We start from the raw sequence: 19203 nt of genomic DNA, 5'->3' as shown, positions 1-19203 counted from the left end.
AGAGGGCAACCTTATACAGGCCTTTAAAAAGGGCAATGAATTGACAGAAGGGAATAGGGCACTTATATAACAAACTGATGATGGGTTGATTCAGCAGATAAACCTGTAATCCAAGGCGTCTTCTCTGGCAGATACTTGTCTTAAGATCCTACAGCCAACTAGAAACTCTTCAACGCTTTGATCTTTATATTTTATTGTTAAGCATCTCATGTTAAACTCACACAGTAATAAATAGAAGGTGAAAGAAGCCTTTAAACCAGTGGTGAGGAGAATTTTAGGTTTGGAGGATCACATTTTCTTTCAATGTGAGCTGCCAGATCCACCAACCAGAGCCTGCTATAAAAGATGTAGAGTAAGAAATAAAGAGTTCTTAGCCCAGGAGCTTGTTTTGAGCACCAGAATGGCTCATAGTGCATAAGTCCTAGTTTTCAGAAACATCTGTCATTTAGTTAGTATAATTTTCATTAGGGCTGTGGTGTAACTTTCTTTCTTTATTGATAAATAATTGGGAGTCAGGATTCCTTATTGATCTAGTGTGTATAATTCAAGGATCTTCGGGGAGTTGTAGATCTCTCTTCTTTCTCTGCCCCTGTTTTAAGCTCTCTTGGAGCAGCGGTTCTTAACCTTTGATCCTGCAGCTGCTTTGAATCTCAAATTCTAGGATCCCATGCAGGATGTGGATTCTGGGAGGTGTAGTCTGAAATACAGGGATGTTGTGGCTTAGTGGTCAAGATGCCAGTTCTGATGATCAGAAGGTTGGCAGTTTGAGGCTCGAGTGCTGCATGATGGGGTGAGCTCTTGTCACTAGTCCCAGCTTCTGATGGTGCAGTGGTTAAATGCCTGTACTGCAGCCATTCACTTAAAACCATAAGGTTGTGAGTTCAACACCAGCGAAAGGGCTTGCATCCTTCCGAGGAGGTTGCTAAAATGAGTACTCAGATTGTTGGGGGCAATTAGCTTACAGTTGTAAACCGCTTAGACACTGTTAGTTCAGTATGAAGTGGTATATAAATGAAGCTGGATTTTTTTCTGCCCACCTAGCAATTTGAAAGTATGCAAATGCAAATAGATGGATAAGTACTACTTCTCAGTGGGGAGGTAACAGTGTTCCATGCAGTCATGCTGGCCACATGACGACCAAAGCAGTCCTCAGACAATGCTGACTCTTTGGGTTAGAAACAGAGATGAGCACCGCCCACTACAGTTGGCTATGTTCAAGGGACTAGCTTTACCTTTTTACCTTAGTCTGAAATATCTGGAGGGCCAGAGTTGGAAAACTGCTGTTCTAGGGTCTCTGACTTCCTGAAGAGCCCTTGGCATATAGGAGTGACAAGCCAAGATCCTATGTTTGTGTGTAGCTGCACATATTGAGTTCCACATCCCTTCACTGCTCAGCAACAGTTAAGTCACGGCAGGGACCCCTGTTGCTGTTGCTTATCAAGAAGGAGGGGAGGGAGGAACTGAGAGAGTGAGTAATTCAGGCCATAGAGAAGCAGCTGGCTTCAACTTTGTGAAGGGGAAAAAACAAGGGTGTGCTCTGAAATCAAGTGCTCACTCCTTTTCTGCCCCCAGAAACTCAATACAGCCAGATCTTCATAGTCTGAAGTGCCACTAGAAAGTGACAGTGGCAAGGGTCTGTCCTAGGATTTGACAACTGTTGGAGCAATGGGAGATTTTTGAATAGAATGCATGGGCAAGAGAAGAACCCTCTGGCCTGTTACAGACAGTCCAAAATAAAGCTGCTTCGAGTCACTTTGGAGGTATGGTATTTCAATGATGCATGAGTCCTAAGAGTCCAAAAGCCACACTAAAGCTGCACTCCAGTCCTTAGGACCAGAGCGTGGTTTTGGTGTGGCTTTTGGACTCTTAGGACGCATGCATCATTGAAATACCATACCTCCAAAGTGACTCGAAGCAGCTTTATTTTGGACTGTCTGTAACAGGCCTCTGTGTCTCATCCAAAAAGAAACTTAAGGTGTGTTTGGCATAAATAGTGTAAAGTCACCGGATCCTGTCTATTTTTGGAAGCAAAGCAGGGTTGGTCCTGGTTAATATTTGGATTAGAAACCACCAACAAATACCAGGTGCTGCAGATGATATTTCAGAAGAAGCAGCTGGCAAAACTGCCTCTGAGTGTTCCTTGCCTTAAAAAGCTCTATGAAAAATTCATGGAGTCTCCATAAATCGATAGGCGATTTGAAAGCACATGCACACACACAAGGTACACTTATATGTATATCACTAATAGGATGTTTCCCAGAGTATCGCATGTCCATCATAGTCTGAGGATTCAGAGCTACCTACCTATGTGGTTTGTGTGGGAGAGAGGATGTGTGCGTGGAAAAGAGAATAACTGAGATGTTTAGCTCTATGGCAATAGCAAGTACATTTCTATACCACTTATCAGTGCACTTAAGCACTCCCTAAGCGGTTTACAAAGTGTAAGCTAATTGCCCTCAACAATCTGGGTACTCGTTTTAGCGACCTCGGAAGGATGCAAGCCTGACTCGAGCTTGAGCCCTTTTGCTGCTATTGAACTCTCAAACATATGGTTTGTGAGTGAGTGGCTACAGTACAGGCATTTAACCACTGCGCCACCAGGGCTTCTCTACAGAACTTAGCTGATAGAACTTCAGATCTTAGCCAATTGAAATAATATAACAGCAAGAGGAGCAACAGTTTTTAAATAAATTCCTCAACTGTGGCTGACATGTGATTACTTCATGTGAGAAAAAAACAACTAATGTTAGAAAGAATAGTTTGATACTAGAACCAGATGCTTAGAGCAAGATTTTTTTTGCTATTGAACCAGTAAGCAACACTGAATGTGGAACTGTTAGGTAGATTACATCTCCTGCTATCTTGTTCCCTTTCAGAGTCACCCCACAAGTTGCAAAAAAAGGGAGTAGGGTGCAGTACTCAGTTGTACCACTTCAGAAGTCAAGGAAATTTCATTTTTTTTAAATTAATGCCCCTTTGTGGAAGGTTTTAAGCTTCATGTACAAAAGTAGCACATCATAAAAAGAAAAGTATGTTACTTTTTGCACTACAACTCCCAGAATCTCCAGACTATTTACTTTTTGTAATCCTAAAGGGACACATTTCCAGGCGGTGATGTGTGAGACTATCTGTCTCTATTTTGCAATTGCCGTACCACATTTATGAATTATACCAGGGGTCCAGGCAGTAACTCCTTCTTACAGCACTCCTTTGTTTTGCCCCTGCTTCTTTGATCTCTTTTCTTTTTTTATAAAAATTCTTAAGGAGGAAAATATGTAATAGGTCCACAATTCTTTTTGACTGGTTGGGCTAGAAGCTCTCTGTCTGGAAGAAAGAGAGACGTTCACATAACCTGCATTCTGATGTATCCAAATATCATATGCATAAACACCTTTCGTATACTTGCAATCTGTAATAGGGCAGCCTGTCGTTCTAGCTCCCTGTTATAATATGTATAAAACAGCTTTCCTTTCCCTCTTTCGGGGTCTCTGCTTTCCTTCCCAACTTCCTCTTCAGGCACCAATACTTTAGCAAAGCCTTCCTGGATCCACCCCAGCTTCCATCAATCTACACTTCCTTCCTCTGCCATCCAAGCCATTCCATCTCACCTCCACAATCCTTGTACAATCCCTGCCCATTCTCCTGCCTATTATACACATTTTAAACCATGGGGAGGTGGGTGAGGATCAGGGGCCATTAAATTTCTCTGCATTTCCAGCTGAATCTGCAGAGTCAAGGTCTGAGATGGGTTTGCATTATTTGCATGGAGGTGGAGAGGAGGACTTTTGTCCATAGAGACCTGGAGGTTTTAGTGACTGTCTTAGATCTCCCTGCCAGCATCTTCTGTCCTGAGCCCTGCTGTGACCTTCTATCCTGCTTACTCCCAGGCTAACTCTTTTGAGCTTCTGGGTGTGTGTATGTGTATGGGGGGGTGGCTCCCTTTGTCAGCAGAAGCTGTTGGTATGTGCCAGGTTCCCATGCCCTGGTGGGCGGTGCGGGTGCCAGCTCAGGGCAGCTATTGAGAGGTGTCTGAATAGGAGAGGATGGGCTCCGGACCTGCCTTTCAGCCCTGACTTTTAGACTTTACAAAGGAGTCATTACAGGCGGGAGGCATGGAATTGCAAACTGCATACAAAATTTCTTGATCGGAATGGAGCTGGGAGTGGGGAAGGCTTTCCCTCCTTACTAAGCAGCTGTAGGGCATAAGAAGCCTCTTTTTTCCTTATCCCACCTGGGAGAAGCTGCATCTTCCACATTGTAACCATATCCCTTACTTCCCATAAGGCTTGGCCAACAGTCCCAGCTGTAGTTCAAGCACATCTGGAGGACACCAGATTAGGAAAGATTTGTCTGTGCAGATCTTGCTGTTGTTTTGGCCAGTCCTATGTACTGATGCTCAAATTTGCCATCTGGCTATGGCTGGGACTTAAGAAAAAGAATAGCCACACTGGATCAGACCAGTGTGGCTCCTTTGTTTGAGGGGTGGGGAATCATTGGTCCTCAAAACATTTTGGATTTCAGATCCCAGAATCCCTTACCATTGACTGTGTGGGTTGAACTGATAGGAGCTGAAGTCCAAAATGTTAAGAGGGGCCAACAATTCTCCACACCTGCTCTAGCACAACATTCTGTCTTTGCCAACAGGCATTGATAAGGATGTCTATCTTTTTGTTAAACCTATTTTATCTGATAGGTGGAAGTATATTTTGCCTGAAAATGGAAATTGTGCTTTCAAATTATTAAAACTAGTAACCATTATTAGCCCAATAAATATTCCCCTTATCTTCATATATTATTTATTTATTTATTTATTTATTTATTTATTTATTTGGAAATAAATGATTTATGCTGCTGGCTGTTAACAATATACTGTGGTAATGAGCTCTGCAGGCCAGCTATGCAATATGTGGTGTGGGATGAATTTGATTTTCTAAAGATTTGAAGCCAGAGAAATGCTGTTTAGACCTGTGAAGTTGTTAATAATTAATTCATTAACAAAGATCCAAAACACACTGTAGAAATAATCCAGTTTGAGACCACTTTAACTGCCCTGGCTCAGTACTAAGGAGTCCTGGGAATTGTAGTTTATTGTTAAGAGGGGCGAACAAGAACTCTCTGACAGAGATGGCTAAACATCTCACAAAACTACAGTTGCCAGAATTCCCCAACATTGAGCCAAGGCACTTAAAGTGGTCTCAAACTGGATTTAAGAGAGTTCCCTAATTGTCTGCAATGCTTCTCATCTAATCTTGCAGAGACTTGATCTGTTTTTTTATGTCTCAGCCTGACCCAATTATATCTAGTGTACTTGATACTGCTGCTGTATGTAGTAACCCCTGGTTTTAACTGTCTAAGAGCGCCTAGCTATGGGGCAGTTACAGTACTGGTCATACCTGTATCCTCCCCAGTGTCTTGGCAGGAAAATACAGACTGTCTGGACCCCTACAAAGTTCTGTGAATAGGCAGCATGATTACATGACAAAAGCTCATTTGGAAGCACAACCTGTTAGGCCAGAGTTTTGAAAAGTTACTCATTTGGATTGGAGCTCCCAGAATCCAACAGTCAATATATTCAGAACAGTATCTTTTCTATGCTCTGTACATGACCAAAGTCTAGCATTGTTTATGTTAAGCTTTTCTCTTCCCCTTTATCCTTCCTTCCCATGTAAAAAGACGTGATGAAGTCAATTGAAATGATTTGACTTTGTTAATGCAAAAAGATTTGATCATTCCCTGCCTCATTGATGGCATTTTGTGGGTGTGGTGGGGCTTGAGATTGTCTTCTTTGATTTGTAAATCTCTTATTATCTGACCGCTTTGACTTATTTCCTTTCAGGAAAAGAAAGGAACATTAAGGAGGAAACAAACAGAAAAACTTCACAGTGTCTTTTGACGAGCAACACTAGTTGTTGTTTATCTGGAAAAAACTTTATTCTGAGACAGGAGGGGGCCCTCTGGGTGTTACTGGACTACCATATATTACACCTTGCCACTACCAATGTTGAGTGGCTCCTCTGGAGAGTCAGAAGTTCCCTATCCCTCATTTGGGATAAAACCCTGCTTCTTTTTTAGGCTCACTTTGTGGTGTAAAGCACCTCACTGTCTCGGATTCTCACTTTTCCAAGCTGAAACAATCTACCTCATTGTGTGGTGTTTTTACAGTAAAATACTGGAAAGTTGTTCCTTTAAAAATAAAGAAGTAGCAGATCTATGATATGTATTGGTTGTTAGGTGAAGTACCCGGTCTCCTCATTTCCTCCTATACCTGCATAGTCTCCTGGGTGCCCACTTTTCTTCACATTCAAGAGTGTGATTCCTACCTGTTTGCAAGAACAGGGTCCTTAACACCCTCAACCAAACAAAATTAGATGGGGAGGAGGGGAGATTCTCCCCACCACCACCCTGTAGAAAGAATAAAAGGCAAAGGAGGGGGCCCTCCCAGATGGGGTCACCCACCCTGCCAGTTAGGATTACCCAGCAAAGTGCCGCTAGCGAGGAGCAAACAAGGAGCCTTTGTGTGCCTGGCCTGGTCTCCCAGCAGCCCAGTAGGGGGTTGGGGAGGGTGGGATCTTTGTTGCTGTGAGGTTCCTTGAAAGAGAATAAAAGAAGCAAGGAGACTCCTCCGGTGTCTTTCCAAGTGAAAGAAAGTGAGGGGCTGTGAGGCAGGAGGAGTGCAGAGGTATGTGGGGTGGTGGTGGTGGAGAATTAAAAAAAGAAAGCCCTCAAATCAAGAATATAATAACAACAACTTAGTGCCCCTGGAAAACAGAAAGGGAGACTTTCAGAGGAAAGTCCTATGTAGAGGGAGCAACATCTGGCCCAGAGTAAGAAGCTTTTCTACTGTTCACATCTGGAAAATAATTTGTTTACCAAAAATGTATATATAATAATAATAATAATAATAATAATAATAATAATATTTATTTATACCCCGCTCTTCAGCCAAGGCTATCAGATATATGTCACCCTTTATCCAAGGGATCCAAAGGCAATGTTCCTCAAATTATAAGCTTAAATCCAATTGGTAGTCTGAACTAGAGCAGACCCACTGAGTCAGTTATTGTATGGTAAGTCAAACGTAAATCCTGCTGGGTTTACTCTGGTTGAGAGTAGTGATTTTATTTAGGCAATTGAAAGATTTACAATATGGTACCAGCAATAAATAAATAAATAAATAAAACAAAACATGTGGTGGTGATGATGATGATGATGATGATATCCTGTTTTTGTACTGGTATACAATTAAATGCAAGTTTGGTGCTGATTAGAAAGCATTTCCTATTCAGTAAGCTGTTTCCTGTTTTACCATATTCATCTTGATGAGGAAATAACCTTCTCACACCATCCCTCTGGACAGATCTGGGCAGATCCTGTTGGCCAACCTAACATATTTTGTTCCATGAAATGAAGGACAAGATAGTGCCTTCCTCCTCCTGTTCAAGTATATCAGCTAGCAATTAAGTCTTCATTTGGAAAGAGTAATAGAATGGTATTATCTACCACTCTTCATGCACCAGATTAGTTTAGTAGGATTAGGACAGTCTGTGTGACATATACAGTTCTGTCCTCCAACTGATGGGAACAACCCAAAAATTCTTGAGGAACAGGTGCAGATCCAAGCATCCACCATCTGAGATAGTTTCCTCACACTGCCTAGTGGTAGTCCTGGCTCACAAGAATACCTCCTCCACACTCCCAAACTATAGCAGCATCTTTCCCTCATAAGACAGATTTGCTCCATGAGGATTCCACAGTGTGTCACCTGAAAGATGGATGGGGTGAGGCTGAGAAGGCAGCCTGTTGGAATGGTGGAACCCTGAATAGTTTGTCTCTATCTTTGAAGACATAGCTGTCCAGAGAACAAATAAGACCATCTTTGAAAATTCTGTGGGCTACATACCAACATGTTCAATGGCTTTATGCTATGCTATGTTGCCTGAGACAAAGAATAAAATGGCACACTCTCTCTCATTCCATGCATGCAGGTTACCCATACTTAAAATGTAGGGAGTGACCTCCTCTGCACCTGAAGGTAGAAGATCAGGTTAGGAGGTACATGTCAGTTCACACAGAGCCTTTAACTGTCCTCTTAGCAGCTCACTTTCCCTATCCCCTGCTCAACAGGATCTTCCTTTGCCTTATGGTCCTGCTTGCCTTGTCTTTATGTTCTACACAAGCCCAGAAGTAGTTACATCTCAGTATTGAGTCCTGTTGCTTGGGTCTGTTCTACGATTTGGTTGGATGTGACTTAAAGCCAGAACCTGCTGACAGCTTTATACTTGCTTTGGTAACATACAAGGGAGATAGGGTAAGGATTTGGATGTGTTAACTGAGTATATTCCATGGAACCTCCATGACATCTGGGGTGTTTCAGTGTAGAACATCATGCTGGAAGCAACATGAACTCACAGGCTGCTTTTAACATGGCAAAGGGCCTTGAACTTTACTGTCCTAAGCTTCTCCTTTGCTGTGTTTGTGCTTTCAAGCAGTACGTACATCAGACAGTTTGGATTAAGGCTTAAACCTCTGTCTTGGGTTGCCCACAGATGGGAATCCATGCAATTCTTACATTCCAACTTGTGTTGGTGGCTTATTCAGATGTTTGGCTGGGGGTGGGAAGCCTGCAAACTAAGAACTGAGTATGCTTGGGGGAGACGTGTGAAATATAAAGTCTCTTTGCCAGTTGCTATCCTTCAAACAAGTCAACAGAGAGGAAGGCCATTTCTCGGTGCTTACCTATGTGTTGGGAAACCACCTTCTCCCAAGTAATACCTCCAAGGCCTCTTAAAGTCATCTGAATATCATGTGATAGTCTGATAGTTGATTGTCTTTGGCAGTGAGCAGGAAAAAGATTTTTGCATTGCAGTGGAAACCGTGGATGTTCCCGCCCTCCATTATTATATGAGAAATATACAGTGTGCCTGAGACATGCACGGATGCATCTTATGCAGCTTCCAGCTTACGCGGAAGTCTCTTGGGGAGGAAAACAATGGTGCATGCGCGCCGCTCTGCCACAGGCACATGCCCCATTATTTTCTATGGGGCTCGGACATAGGCGGATTTTGCCTTACGTGGGAGGATCCGGAACGGATCCCCCGTGTAAGGAGAGGGTTCACTGTACTGCCTCAAGGTTACTTAATGCTCAGTCATTTTCTTTGTTCTTGTTTATGGGAGAGAGAGACACACCCCTTACACCTTACAACTATTTTTAATTTTTTGTTATTTTATTGTTGCACACTGCTTAGATATGTTTTTATGATAAGTGGTGTAGAATCACATGAATTACATGAATCAACAAATAATGATTTTCTGATGTTAACTTTATCACATATTCTTGGCCTGTTCGTAAGGGATCCCTTTGGTTGGTTGATCACATTCTCTTTTATTGGGGGCATTTTGGATGTGCTACATGGTGTCTTCTGCTCAATCCCCTCTTCACCTGTGTCCTCAGCATGTTGAGTACTTAGGTACAGGACAGGATCCCTAGCCAGGAAACTGAATATTTACTGTAAACAAGAGAGGGCTATAATGAGGCATCAGAAATTGATCTATGGCATAAAGGGTACTGAAATGACAGTGGAAGTGCAGGTAGATCAGGTTAGGTTAAAGAGGCACAGGAAAAACATTGGGGCTTCTGTACTAATCCTTGTCTCCCATCTTCCAGTGAATGATCTCACACAAGGAGTTGCCTGGCATATCCTGCTCCAGACTATCGGCATCTATTCAGCCCTCAAGTTTCTCCAGGGAGGAGGTGCTGGTGAGTTCATGTTATCTGGAGGAACATCTCCCTGTCCTTATTTTGCAGATGAGTGAAGTTGGAGGCACACCTGTTAGATTGTCTGAAGTGAATTTGTGGAAAGTGCTGACCACCCACACCATCTTGACTAGGCTTCCTCTCTATTCCTCACCTTCCTGCCCACTGAGAAGAAAATTCCTCTAATCTGGACATGCTGCTCTGCTCCCCACCTACCAACTCCTAGAAAAATTACATGCCATTGGCAAAAGAAAGCAGCCACATCAACATGGGCAGTTCCAAAGGGTGTGCCTTCCATGAGAAACCTGTCTTTAAATTCCAGTACCCTCTGCTTTCACCTAGTGTTCTTTTCATCCTTTCTCACGATTCTACCTAAATGTTTCTTCTTTTCTGGTGGTGCTATCAGGAAAAGATAGTCAGAGTGTTGTGTGCATTTGCACAATCATCTACAGATGTAGGACAAGAAGAACACCACTTGTCACAGAGGACAGAGCCCTCAAAAGTATAAAGTTTCCGTCATTCAGCTGCAAAATAGGGTCAGGGAGATGTGCCCCTATCTCCTGGTCCCAATTTCTACACATATGTCTGTTTTGCTATATAATATAGGAAAAGGGATTGGGAGAGATCAAATACTGTCCCTAGTGCATAAACTCAGATTTCTTAGGAATATGATGCTCCTCAGAAAGAAGTACTTTTTTCTGTTGGGAGGAAAGGGCAGGTGCGATTGCGCATCTTTTTGCCTTGTGGTTACTACTAGACCTGCCTCTACAGAAACTGAAGTGGACCAACTCAGGCAATAGATTTTGGACACTAATGGGCAACAAAATGCCTATTATTTTGATGATGATACAAATTGAGAGGCTAAAAGAAATTATGGAGGGTGCATGTGGAAGTTCCCCCTCCCATAACAGAGCAAGATTGTTAAATTTAAGGACTAGATGACTAGTTTCCTGCTTATCTAGCCCTAAGTCTCCATAGTCTATAGCATAATTGGCTGGTCACATTGCATGCTTCCAAGTAAATATAAAGCTGCTCATCTAGTTTGAGTCTGAATGTACCATTTGGAAAGACAGAGATTCTCATCCTATATATCAGAGCTGCAGAGTGGGTAGGATCTCCTGGCGGAATCCCCCTGCCCCTTTTTTGCCTTTCCCCTTATTGCAGGAAACTTTAAGCTGTTACGGGCTTTGCTCCCTACACAGCTGAAAGAGTCCATGGGGAGGAATTAATGAGTTCCAGATGAAACACATTTTCTCTAATACTAACAAATCCACCCCAATTCCTATGGCTTCAAAGGAGTCAGAGCCCTCAAAAGCTTATAATATCCTGGACTTGGGAAAGGGGAGGGGGTGCACCTCTACTGCTGTTCCTTCAGGATATTATAAAATGTTAGGCATTAAGCAACTCAATTCTGTGCCCCTGCCATTTTCTCCCCTTCCCAAATTTGCACCTTCAACTTTCTGTGACTCAGCATTTAATATGTCCTCAACAGCCTTGAACATAGGCCTGGGAATCATTGAGATTTTCTTTTTCCTTTAATTTACTAACAAATACCTGGGAGCCCTCAATCTATTTGACAGGATATAGTTCTCAATGGAGAACCAACCTGTTCTCAACTCCTTCTGGCAGAACCTCTGAAAAGCTGATCAGTAATATTCAGAGCAAACTCTCTCCTGTTCTGGAAAGCCTGTAGGCTTTCATGTAGCTCCAGTGCTCAAGACCATGGATGGGAAACCTGTGTATTTCCAAATGTTGTTGGATTGTTGCTATCAGCAACAATTAGGGGTCGTGGTGGTGTATGGATTTGTTCGTTCGAGCTTATGACTCTCATTCAAGGTAATGGTGGGTAGGTTTTCAAAAACCCCCCCCCCAAAAAAAACCCCAAATGCACACATGTGTACCTTTTTTCCATAGGTGCCACTGGCTTCATCAGCAATATGCGCACTTTCTTCTGGATCCGTGTGCAACAGTTCACAAGCCGTGAAGTCCAGGTGCAGCTCCTCCGGCACCTCCATGGCCTGTCCCTTCGATGGCATCTGGAGCGCAAGACAGGCGAGGTGTTGCGCAGTGTGGACAGAGGCACTAGCAGCATCAACAATCTGCTCAGGTACATGGACACTTTGGTTAATGGGGAATCAATCACCCTTGGCAGAATTTGGGAAAGTTGCTTGTTTTTCTCGATCAGTACTCTTAAAGTCTCCCAAAATTTGGTGAGCTATAGTGAAAAAACAGTCTGGTTCAGAGATATCTATTATATTATTGGAAGGGTAGTTGGGGAGAGGTGTTTGATGGTGGGGATGGAGTCTTATATATCATGTGACCTGACTCTCCCATAATCCTATCTTGCAGCTACATTGTCTTCAGCATCTTCCCCACAGTGGCTGATATCATCATTGCTATTGTGTATTTCACCATGACCTTCAGTGCCTGGTTTGGCCTCATAATCTTCATCTGCATGATCCTGTACCTTGGTGAGTGCTTGAGGTGGGAGGGAAAGTAGTACGATGGGTAGGGAGAGCGAGAGAGAGTCCCACTGTGACTTAAATAACCATAAGAGATAAGAACCCCAAAGCACATTTTCAGTTCCTTCCAGAACTTGTGAAGCAGGGGATTAGTAGCCAAACTGGGACAGGATGTGCATACCTCCACATGTTGAGCAAAGGCAGATAATGCAAAACTGGCAAATTCATGCAAATATGCCAAAAATTACCTTAGACTGAATCCAACCTATGGTGGATGTGCTTTTATCCCATTGACATCCATGGGATTTAGATTAGGAAGCAGTGTTATATAATTGGTCTGTCAAACCTAATATAGGCTTTCCTGGCTTTAGATTTAAGACAGGATCTTTCCCCAGACCTTATATTCCCTGATGGTCTCTAGTCCAAGTGCTAGCCAGGCCCATCTGTGTGGCTTTGCATGTTGTTACCTTTTATTAGTAATAGAATGGATGCAGCATATCCATTGGCTCAGTAAGGCCTGAAGTTTCAGCCCAGTTTGGTATTGAAGCCCCATGTCCAGCCATCCCAAATTTTCCTCTGATCTCCTCATTCTGAGCAAGGACAGACTGCTGCATTGATATCTCAAGGACGCCTTTGCCCACACTGCAGACGTATTTGTTTCCAGGTGGAGGATGTGAAGCCTATTTAATAATGCATGTACATGTATCACACCTCACCTATTTTTCATTTTACTATTCTGGCACTCTCTAACTCAACATTGCTGGCTATGGACACGAACTCAGCTGCTCATACGTCAGTAAGCACACTGTCTACATGCTTTCAAGTTCTTTTTCATAAAGGCTAGAAACATCCCAATACTTTATTTTAAAGGCTAAAAGTCTAAGAAGGCAAAAATCGGCAGAATTTTCCTTTTGTCTTTCTTCTAGTATTCAGGCTAATTACCCTGGTTGTGTGTCAAAGTTGAAAAAATGAAAAGATTTCTGGTATTTCTCTGTGTTCTTGCTGTAGTAATTTGAGGCCTGTCTCTTTCCCCACAGGTTTGACCATTATAATGACTGAGTGGCGAACGAAGTACCGCCGTGATATGAATACTCGTGACAATGAGGCCAAGTCTCGAGCTGTTGACTCACTTCTCAACTTTGAGACGGTATTCAGAACATCACATGTTGGGGCTGGCAGGGCAATGAGGGGCAGCAATCACCCTCCTCACAGTGCCTGAAATGATTCCAATTCCTTGTTTTTGTTTAGGTGGAGGAGGAGGGTTTTTAAATCTGAGCCCTCTGGGTGGAGATCTCTTGGGAGGGCTATCGGGCAGCTGACTGATCCAGCCTAACACTGACTTGACTCCTCCTATGGTTTGCTGCAGGTGAAATATTACAATGCTGAGAATTATGAGGCTACCCGCTTCAATGATGCCATTAAGAAGTACCAGGTATAAAAGGACCAAGAACGGGTAATGGAAGTGGTTTTTTTCCACGTCCTTTGGGTTTCATCAGACAGATTCCTTTTCCATGTTCCTTATCTTTCGCCGTTCCACTGTTGTCACCAATGGCACCACTGTACCACTGTGTGGGTGTGTAGGTGCACACAAGCAGACAGAAACACTTGTAGAGGGCAGCTTGGAAGGGAAAATGAACTTGGTTCCTGTGCAAGATACCAAAGCTTAGAAAGTTACTATTTTTGACCACAACTCTCAGAATCTTACTTCCAGTCAGCATGGCCACTGTCAATGCTGGCTCAGAAATTATAGAACTTGTAGTACAAAATAGTAATTTTTCTACATATGACTACATGGAAAGCCAAACTAGGAGCCAGGAAAGGAAATTTGTCAGGATGTGCCTCTTAGTATGGCAGTGAAAAGGTAACAGCTGCTCAAATAGTCCTTGCTGTTCACAGACAGAACAAAGCAACAAAGAGATAGGCATGGAAGTTGTATCAGAGGATGGGCTAGCTTATTTTTTAAAAAAGAAAAAAATGTAAGGACCTTATACTGTAGAACTCTTTACAAGCTCCCTCCAGATGTGCTGGACTATAGTCCCCATTCATCCACAGCCAGTACAGCTGTAATGGCAACTGTAGTCCAGCACATCTGGAGGGCCCAGATTAGGGAACACTGGTCTGGAACATCCCTTGCCTGAAAGTAGAAGAGCCATTTCACAAATGTGGTGCTGTGGAGGGCTGGAGCTTGTGGGGAGTGAGTATGTATGGGTGATGTCATCTGACTTCCCACAGGATGGTGGAGGTTCCTGCTATGTGGAGATATAGGAATGGAGAATCCCTGTAGCTGGCTGCTGGCTATAGAGTGGTTCTAGGGTATGCTAAAGAGATCCACTTTTTCCTCTTCTCCTATTAGGTCTCAGAATGGAAAGTCAATGCATCACTGGCACTGTTGAACCAGACACAGAATCTGGTGATCGGTTTAGGGCTGCTAGCTGGATCCCTTCTGTGTGCTTACTATGTGACCAAGAAGAAGCTCCATGTAAGTCTGTGCCAAATGACTGGATACTTTACATTTTTGAACTACAGCTCACACACCCCAACAGCTAGTATGGCCATTATAGCTAGGAGATTCTGGGAGCTGTAGTTCAAAAAAGTAACTTTCCCAAGCTCTAGTTCCTCTGTAGTATTAGAGATTTCAATGGTTTAGACATCTCTGACTACAAGGAACTCAGCCCCAAGAGACATTGTTGCCACATCAGGCAGAGTGGAAAACTGCATCATTTTTCCTGCATGGAGAAATCCATGCCACTGCTTACCGCCACTTTTCCCATTACCTATTGCCTCCACAAAAATCTAACAGTAACTTGGAAATCCTCTGCACAGTAGGACCAAGTCTGCACAGATAAACAGAGATTCACATGACATGTTTCTAAAACTGGAAGGTAGACTCTGGTTTTGCTCACCTTCATCTTGTAAGTGAAATTTCTTCATAAGCTATGAATTTTTCTAGCATGTTTCCATGTGTGCTTCCTGACATAGTACCTACTTCTGGCTTGGGGTATCTGCATTTTGTTTTTAGATCTCCATTTAAACTATGGAAGGCATTTAGTATCTGGTGCCTGAATACCCTAAAGGTGCAAGATCCTGTCTGATTTTGGAAGCTAGCAGGCTTAGCCCTGGTTAGTACTTGGATGAGATACCACCAATGAATACCAGGTACTGTAGGCTATAATTCAGAAGAAAGAATTGGCAAAACCACCTCTGAGTATTTCTTGACTAAGAAAACCCAAAAGACTCATGGGGTTTCTGAAAGTTGACAGGCTACTTAAAGGCACCCTCTCCCTCCAGAGGCAGTGTGTCTTTCAATACCAGTTTCTGGCATTAAGGACAGGACTTTGGTTCTCATGTCCTAGTTGTAGGCTTCCCATAGGCACCTAGTTGGCCACAGAGTGCTCTGCCCTCTGATCTGATTCAGACTGGTTCTTGTTATACTATTTTATGTTTAGAGAACAGGGGAGGTGGAAAGACTTTGTACACAGAGCCGTGAGGAAAAGCTGTAGAATATGGTCAGACTGATCTGTGGGAAGGAATGAGGGGCCATAAGAGCTTTGCCATTTCTGAAAAGACTTTGTGAAGTCTAATTGGTGTTTGCTGAATTCAGTGCTGAGCAAAGAGACCAAAGGTACCACTCAACTCATGCTGAGAAAATGGGCAGTGGAGGGTACTGAAGATTAAAACAAAAACAGATTGGAAAATTAGACCTCTCATTGAGAACAAAAGCAATTGCAAGCAAGAGCCCAGGCTGGAAAAGGTTTGTCACCAATTAAGAGATCTAAGGGTGGTGGTGGAGGGAGGGAACACGCCAAATGGAAGCTAGTTTCCACCAACATCAGAAGAAAGAGACCAACATGTTTTGGGTTTGTATTCCAGATGTGAAAACACACATTCCCACATGGAGTGCAGCACTAATGCTGGGATACAACAAGGAGACTTTAAAAATAAATAAATGAAGAAGCTGGTAAAGGACAGATACAGTTATATATGAATGATAAGGAGAATGGCCCTTTCATCCCTAGATTAAGACGAAAGAAGTTGAATGTGAATGGCAAAAAGTAGACTGTGGCTAAATGCCAAAGGAAACATTTCTTTAAATTAAGATACATCATTCAATTGTAAATCCAGCAGCCCCAGATAAACATTGCTGTGGAGTAAATTTGTGTATCTGTTTTACTCACTTGGCCTTGGTCTGACTGGCCATCTAGATGTTCTTGGATTACAACTCCCACCATCCCTGGCCATCATGCATGCTAGTGTTGGAGTGCCTCACAGCATGTGTTTGAACTAGTTACCTATGACCTGCATTATTAGCCCAGTTTTTTTTAATTGTGGCTGGGGAGGACTTGGGTGCTGCAAAAGTGGGCTTCAGGACCATACTTTCATTTTGCATTTTGCTCAGACATACAAGGAGAAGGAATCAAAGTACTCCTACCCTCCACTGCAGGGGGAGATCATCACTTTGGCACTGACCTGCCTTTCTATTCTCTCCAGGTGGGCGATTACGTTCTCTTTGGCACATACATCATCCAGCTATACACTCCTCTGAACTGGTTTGGCACCTATTACAGGTAACCTTGTACTACGACTATTTTGTTACATTCTTTGGTCAGCCATTTAAGAGTGTATGGATGAAATTAAAGTGACCATTTCCATGCAAGTAATGATTGCTGAAATAAGGTGGCATCACTTGGCAATGGACTAACCAAGCCGAATGCCCATTCCCCTACATCCCAGATTTGGGATTTTCTGTATTGGGAAACACTATGCAGTAGGCCTGTGAAATCTGACTGAGTGAAACGCTTCGAAAGAGGGGTTGGCCAAATCCATGGAGGATGGAATTACCCATTTTTGTTAGTCAGGATGGTTGTATTTTCCTTCCAGTACCAGAGGCAGTATGTCTCTCAACGTTGGTGGCTTGAGAGTACAAGCAAAAGGATGTGAATTTCCCAGCTGGGCATCTGATTGAGCACTATGGGAAGCAGGATGCTGGACAGAATGGACTGTGGTTTCACCCAGGTTTTTTTTTTACTATGTTCTTAAAGGACACCACATGTCACTGGTTTTTCTGGAGAGGCTTATTTTAGGTTTTGAGCAAACCCAATGCAGTTACAAGATGTGAGGATCTTGTTTGAGTTAAAAGATTGTAGACTGAGAAAAAAGAATATCCCTTTGGGATTACAGCCCAAATGTTTGCTCTCTCCTTGTTGACAAGGTTCTGACAGGAAACTGGATAGATCTGAGTCTCTCAAGATCCAAGTGCTCAGTCTGTTGGGTACCTCTGTCCTTGGATTGCTCCCTAAGACTTTCTCAGCTCTAGAAGGCTAAATTTGGATTTGGAAAATTGAACCCTACCTTTGTCATTGCATACTGGACTCTATGGAGGGGTGTTCCCCGCCCTCCTCAGTATCTGGGTTTTCTTTTCATCTCTCCTGTGTCTGAATGTTCAGAGTTGGCTGCAACAAAAGAGGTGTGATATCACTGAGTGTGTAAAAATGTGTTAATGGTTTGAGAACATTTGCTACTGGGGGAAACGTAACACACTATGGGTTGCTTTCATGCCAGGAATCTAATTGATTGCTGCATTTGGGGACATGAAAATAGAGCTGCCCCGCTCCCTTCTTTTTCTTTGTTTCCAGAAAGGGAATGGGATAGGCCTGCATCCCCCACTTCCTGTCCCACTTATTGTTTGCAAATTGTGCATTGGATGCTCCATTTTTCCTTTTCAGAATGATCCAGTCCTCATTTGTTGACATGGAGAATATGTTTGATCTCTTCGATGAGGAACAGGAGGTATGTTGAGGCTCTCCCTATGCTTCAGTGAATCAACTGTATACTCATCCTCACTCCCCACACCCAAATGTAGATACAGAGGTGATAGAGAAGAATTGGAGAGGGTTTGTTTAGCAGTTATATATTGATACAGTTGTCCCTTCATATTCGCGGACTTGAGATTTGCGAATTTCATTATTCCTGGGAATTTGATTATGCCTGGGACCAACCGGCATGTGCGCTTCCCAGTCCCCTTCTCCTGTGCTTGAAACCCTTCTCTTTTAGTATTCCTGACCATGGGATCACCTCCAATATTTCTCTAAGTTTACTAAAATTAGCTCTCCTAAAATTTAGAATGTGTGTCTGACTATGCCTGGCTTCTGCTTTCCACTGTATAACAAACTCTAGTAGAACATGTTCACTCCCACCTAAGCACCCTACAACTTGCACCCCACTAACCCTGTTGGTTAGGATCAGATCTAAAATAGCTGACCCCCTTGTTGCCTCTTCCACCTTTTGGACAATGAAACTGTCTTTCACACAAGTGAGGAATTTGCTAGACCTTGAGGATTTGGCTGAGTTTGACTTCCAGCAAATACCAGGATAGTTGAAGTCACTCATCACTACTATATCTCTCCTTTCTGAGTGTGTGGTCATCTGTCCTAGAACGGCATCATCCAATTCCCCCATCTGACTGGGGGTCTGTAGTAGATTCCCACAATAACATCCCTATTGTTTCTCCCCCCTACAATTTGTATCCAGATGCTCTCCACCTGGCTTCCAGGATTGATGTCCTGGATCTCTTCACTGGTGTAAATGTCCCTGACATATAATGCTATTCCTCCTCCTTTCCTGTTTGGTCTATTTCTCTTGTCCCCCAATGCAACAACAACCTTAGTCCCCCCTCTCCCATTTGAAAGCTTCTTTTTTGCCATGCTTCTCCCCTTTTGCCACATGCTCCAACTCCTTGCTCCAGTCCCAAAATGGCATAGCTCTGAGCCACAGAAACAATGTCCTACACCCAACCCTCATGAGACTTTCCCAACTGCCAGCCAATACTAGCAAAAGACACAGCTAAGGGAGTGAGCTTATGTGGAGAGCAGAAAATACCACCATACAAAGCAATCAGCAATCGCTGCTGTGGTAGTTTAAAGGAAACTAGAAAGAGTAATTTCATGTAACTCTCACCCCCGCCATGGTCATAAAGGCCTCTAGTCCCCC

The 19203-nt window shown here is 43.1% G+C and overlaps 1 protein-coding gene across 3 annotated transcripts in view; it reads left to right on the top strand.

The window, feature by feature from the left end:
- The window catches only part of LOC149314061 (ATP-binding cassette sub-family B member 6-like), a 66554-nt gene that overhangs the window by 16549 nt on the left and 30802 nt on the right, over window positions 1-19203 (top strand). For all 3 annotated transcript variants that reach the window (XM_089520435.1, XM_089520434.1, XM_089520436.1), the window contains 8 exons: window positions 9665-9757; window positions 11669-11861; window positions 12104-12225; window positions 13254-13363; window positions 13583-13648; window positions 14570-14695; window positions 16705-16781; window positions 17940-18003. In XM_089520435.1, the coding sequence (XP_089376561.1) occupies window positions 9665-9757; window positions 11669-11861; window positions 12104-12225; window positions 13254-13363; window positions 13583-13648; window positions 14570-14695; window positions 16705-16781; window positions 17940-18003 (851 nt within the window). The remainder of the gene's footprint in view (window positions 1-9664; window positions 9758-11668; window positions 11862-12103; window positions 12226-13253; window positions 13364-13582; window positions 13649-14569; window positions 14696-16704; window positions 16782-17939; window positions 18004-19203) is intronic.

Source organism: Sceloporus occidentalis, unplaced genomic scaffold, assembly GCF_023333645.1.
Source record: "Sceloporus occidentalis isolate IW3139 unplaced genomic scaffold, rSceOcc1.0.p SCAF_4, whole genome shotgun sequence".
Taxonomy (NCBI): domain Eukaryota; kingdom Metazoa; phylum Chordata; class Lepidosauria; order Squamata; family Phrynosomatidae; genus Sceloporus; species Sceloporus occidentalis.
Note: the sequence above shows the minus strand (reverse complement) of the source record. Positions and strands in the feature narration are given on the sequence as shown.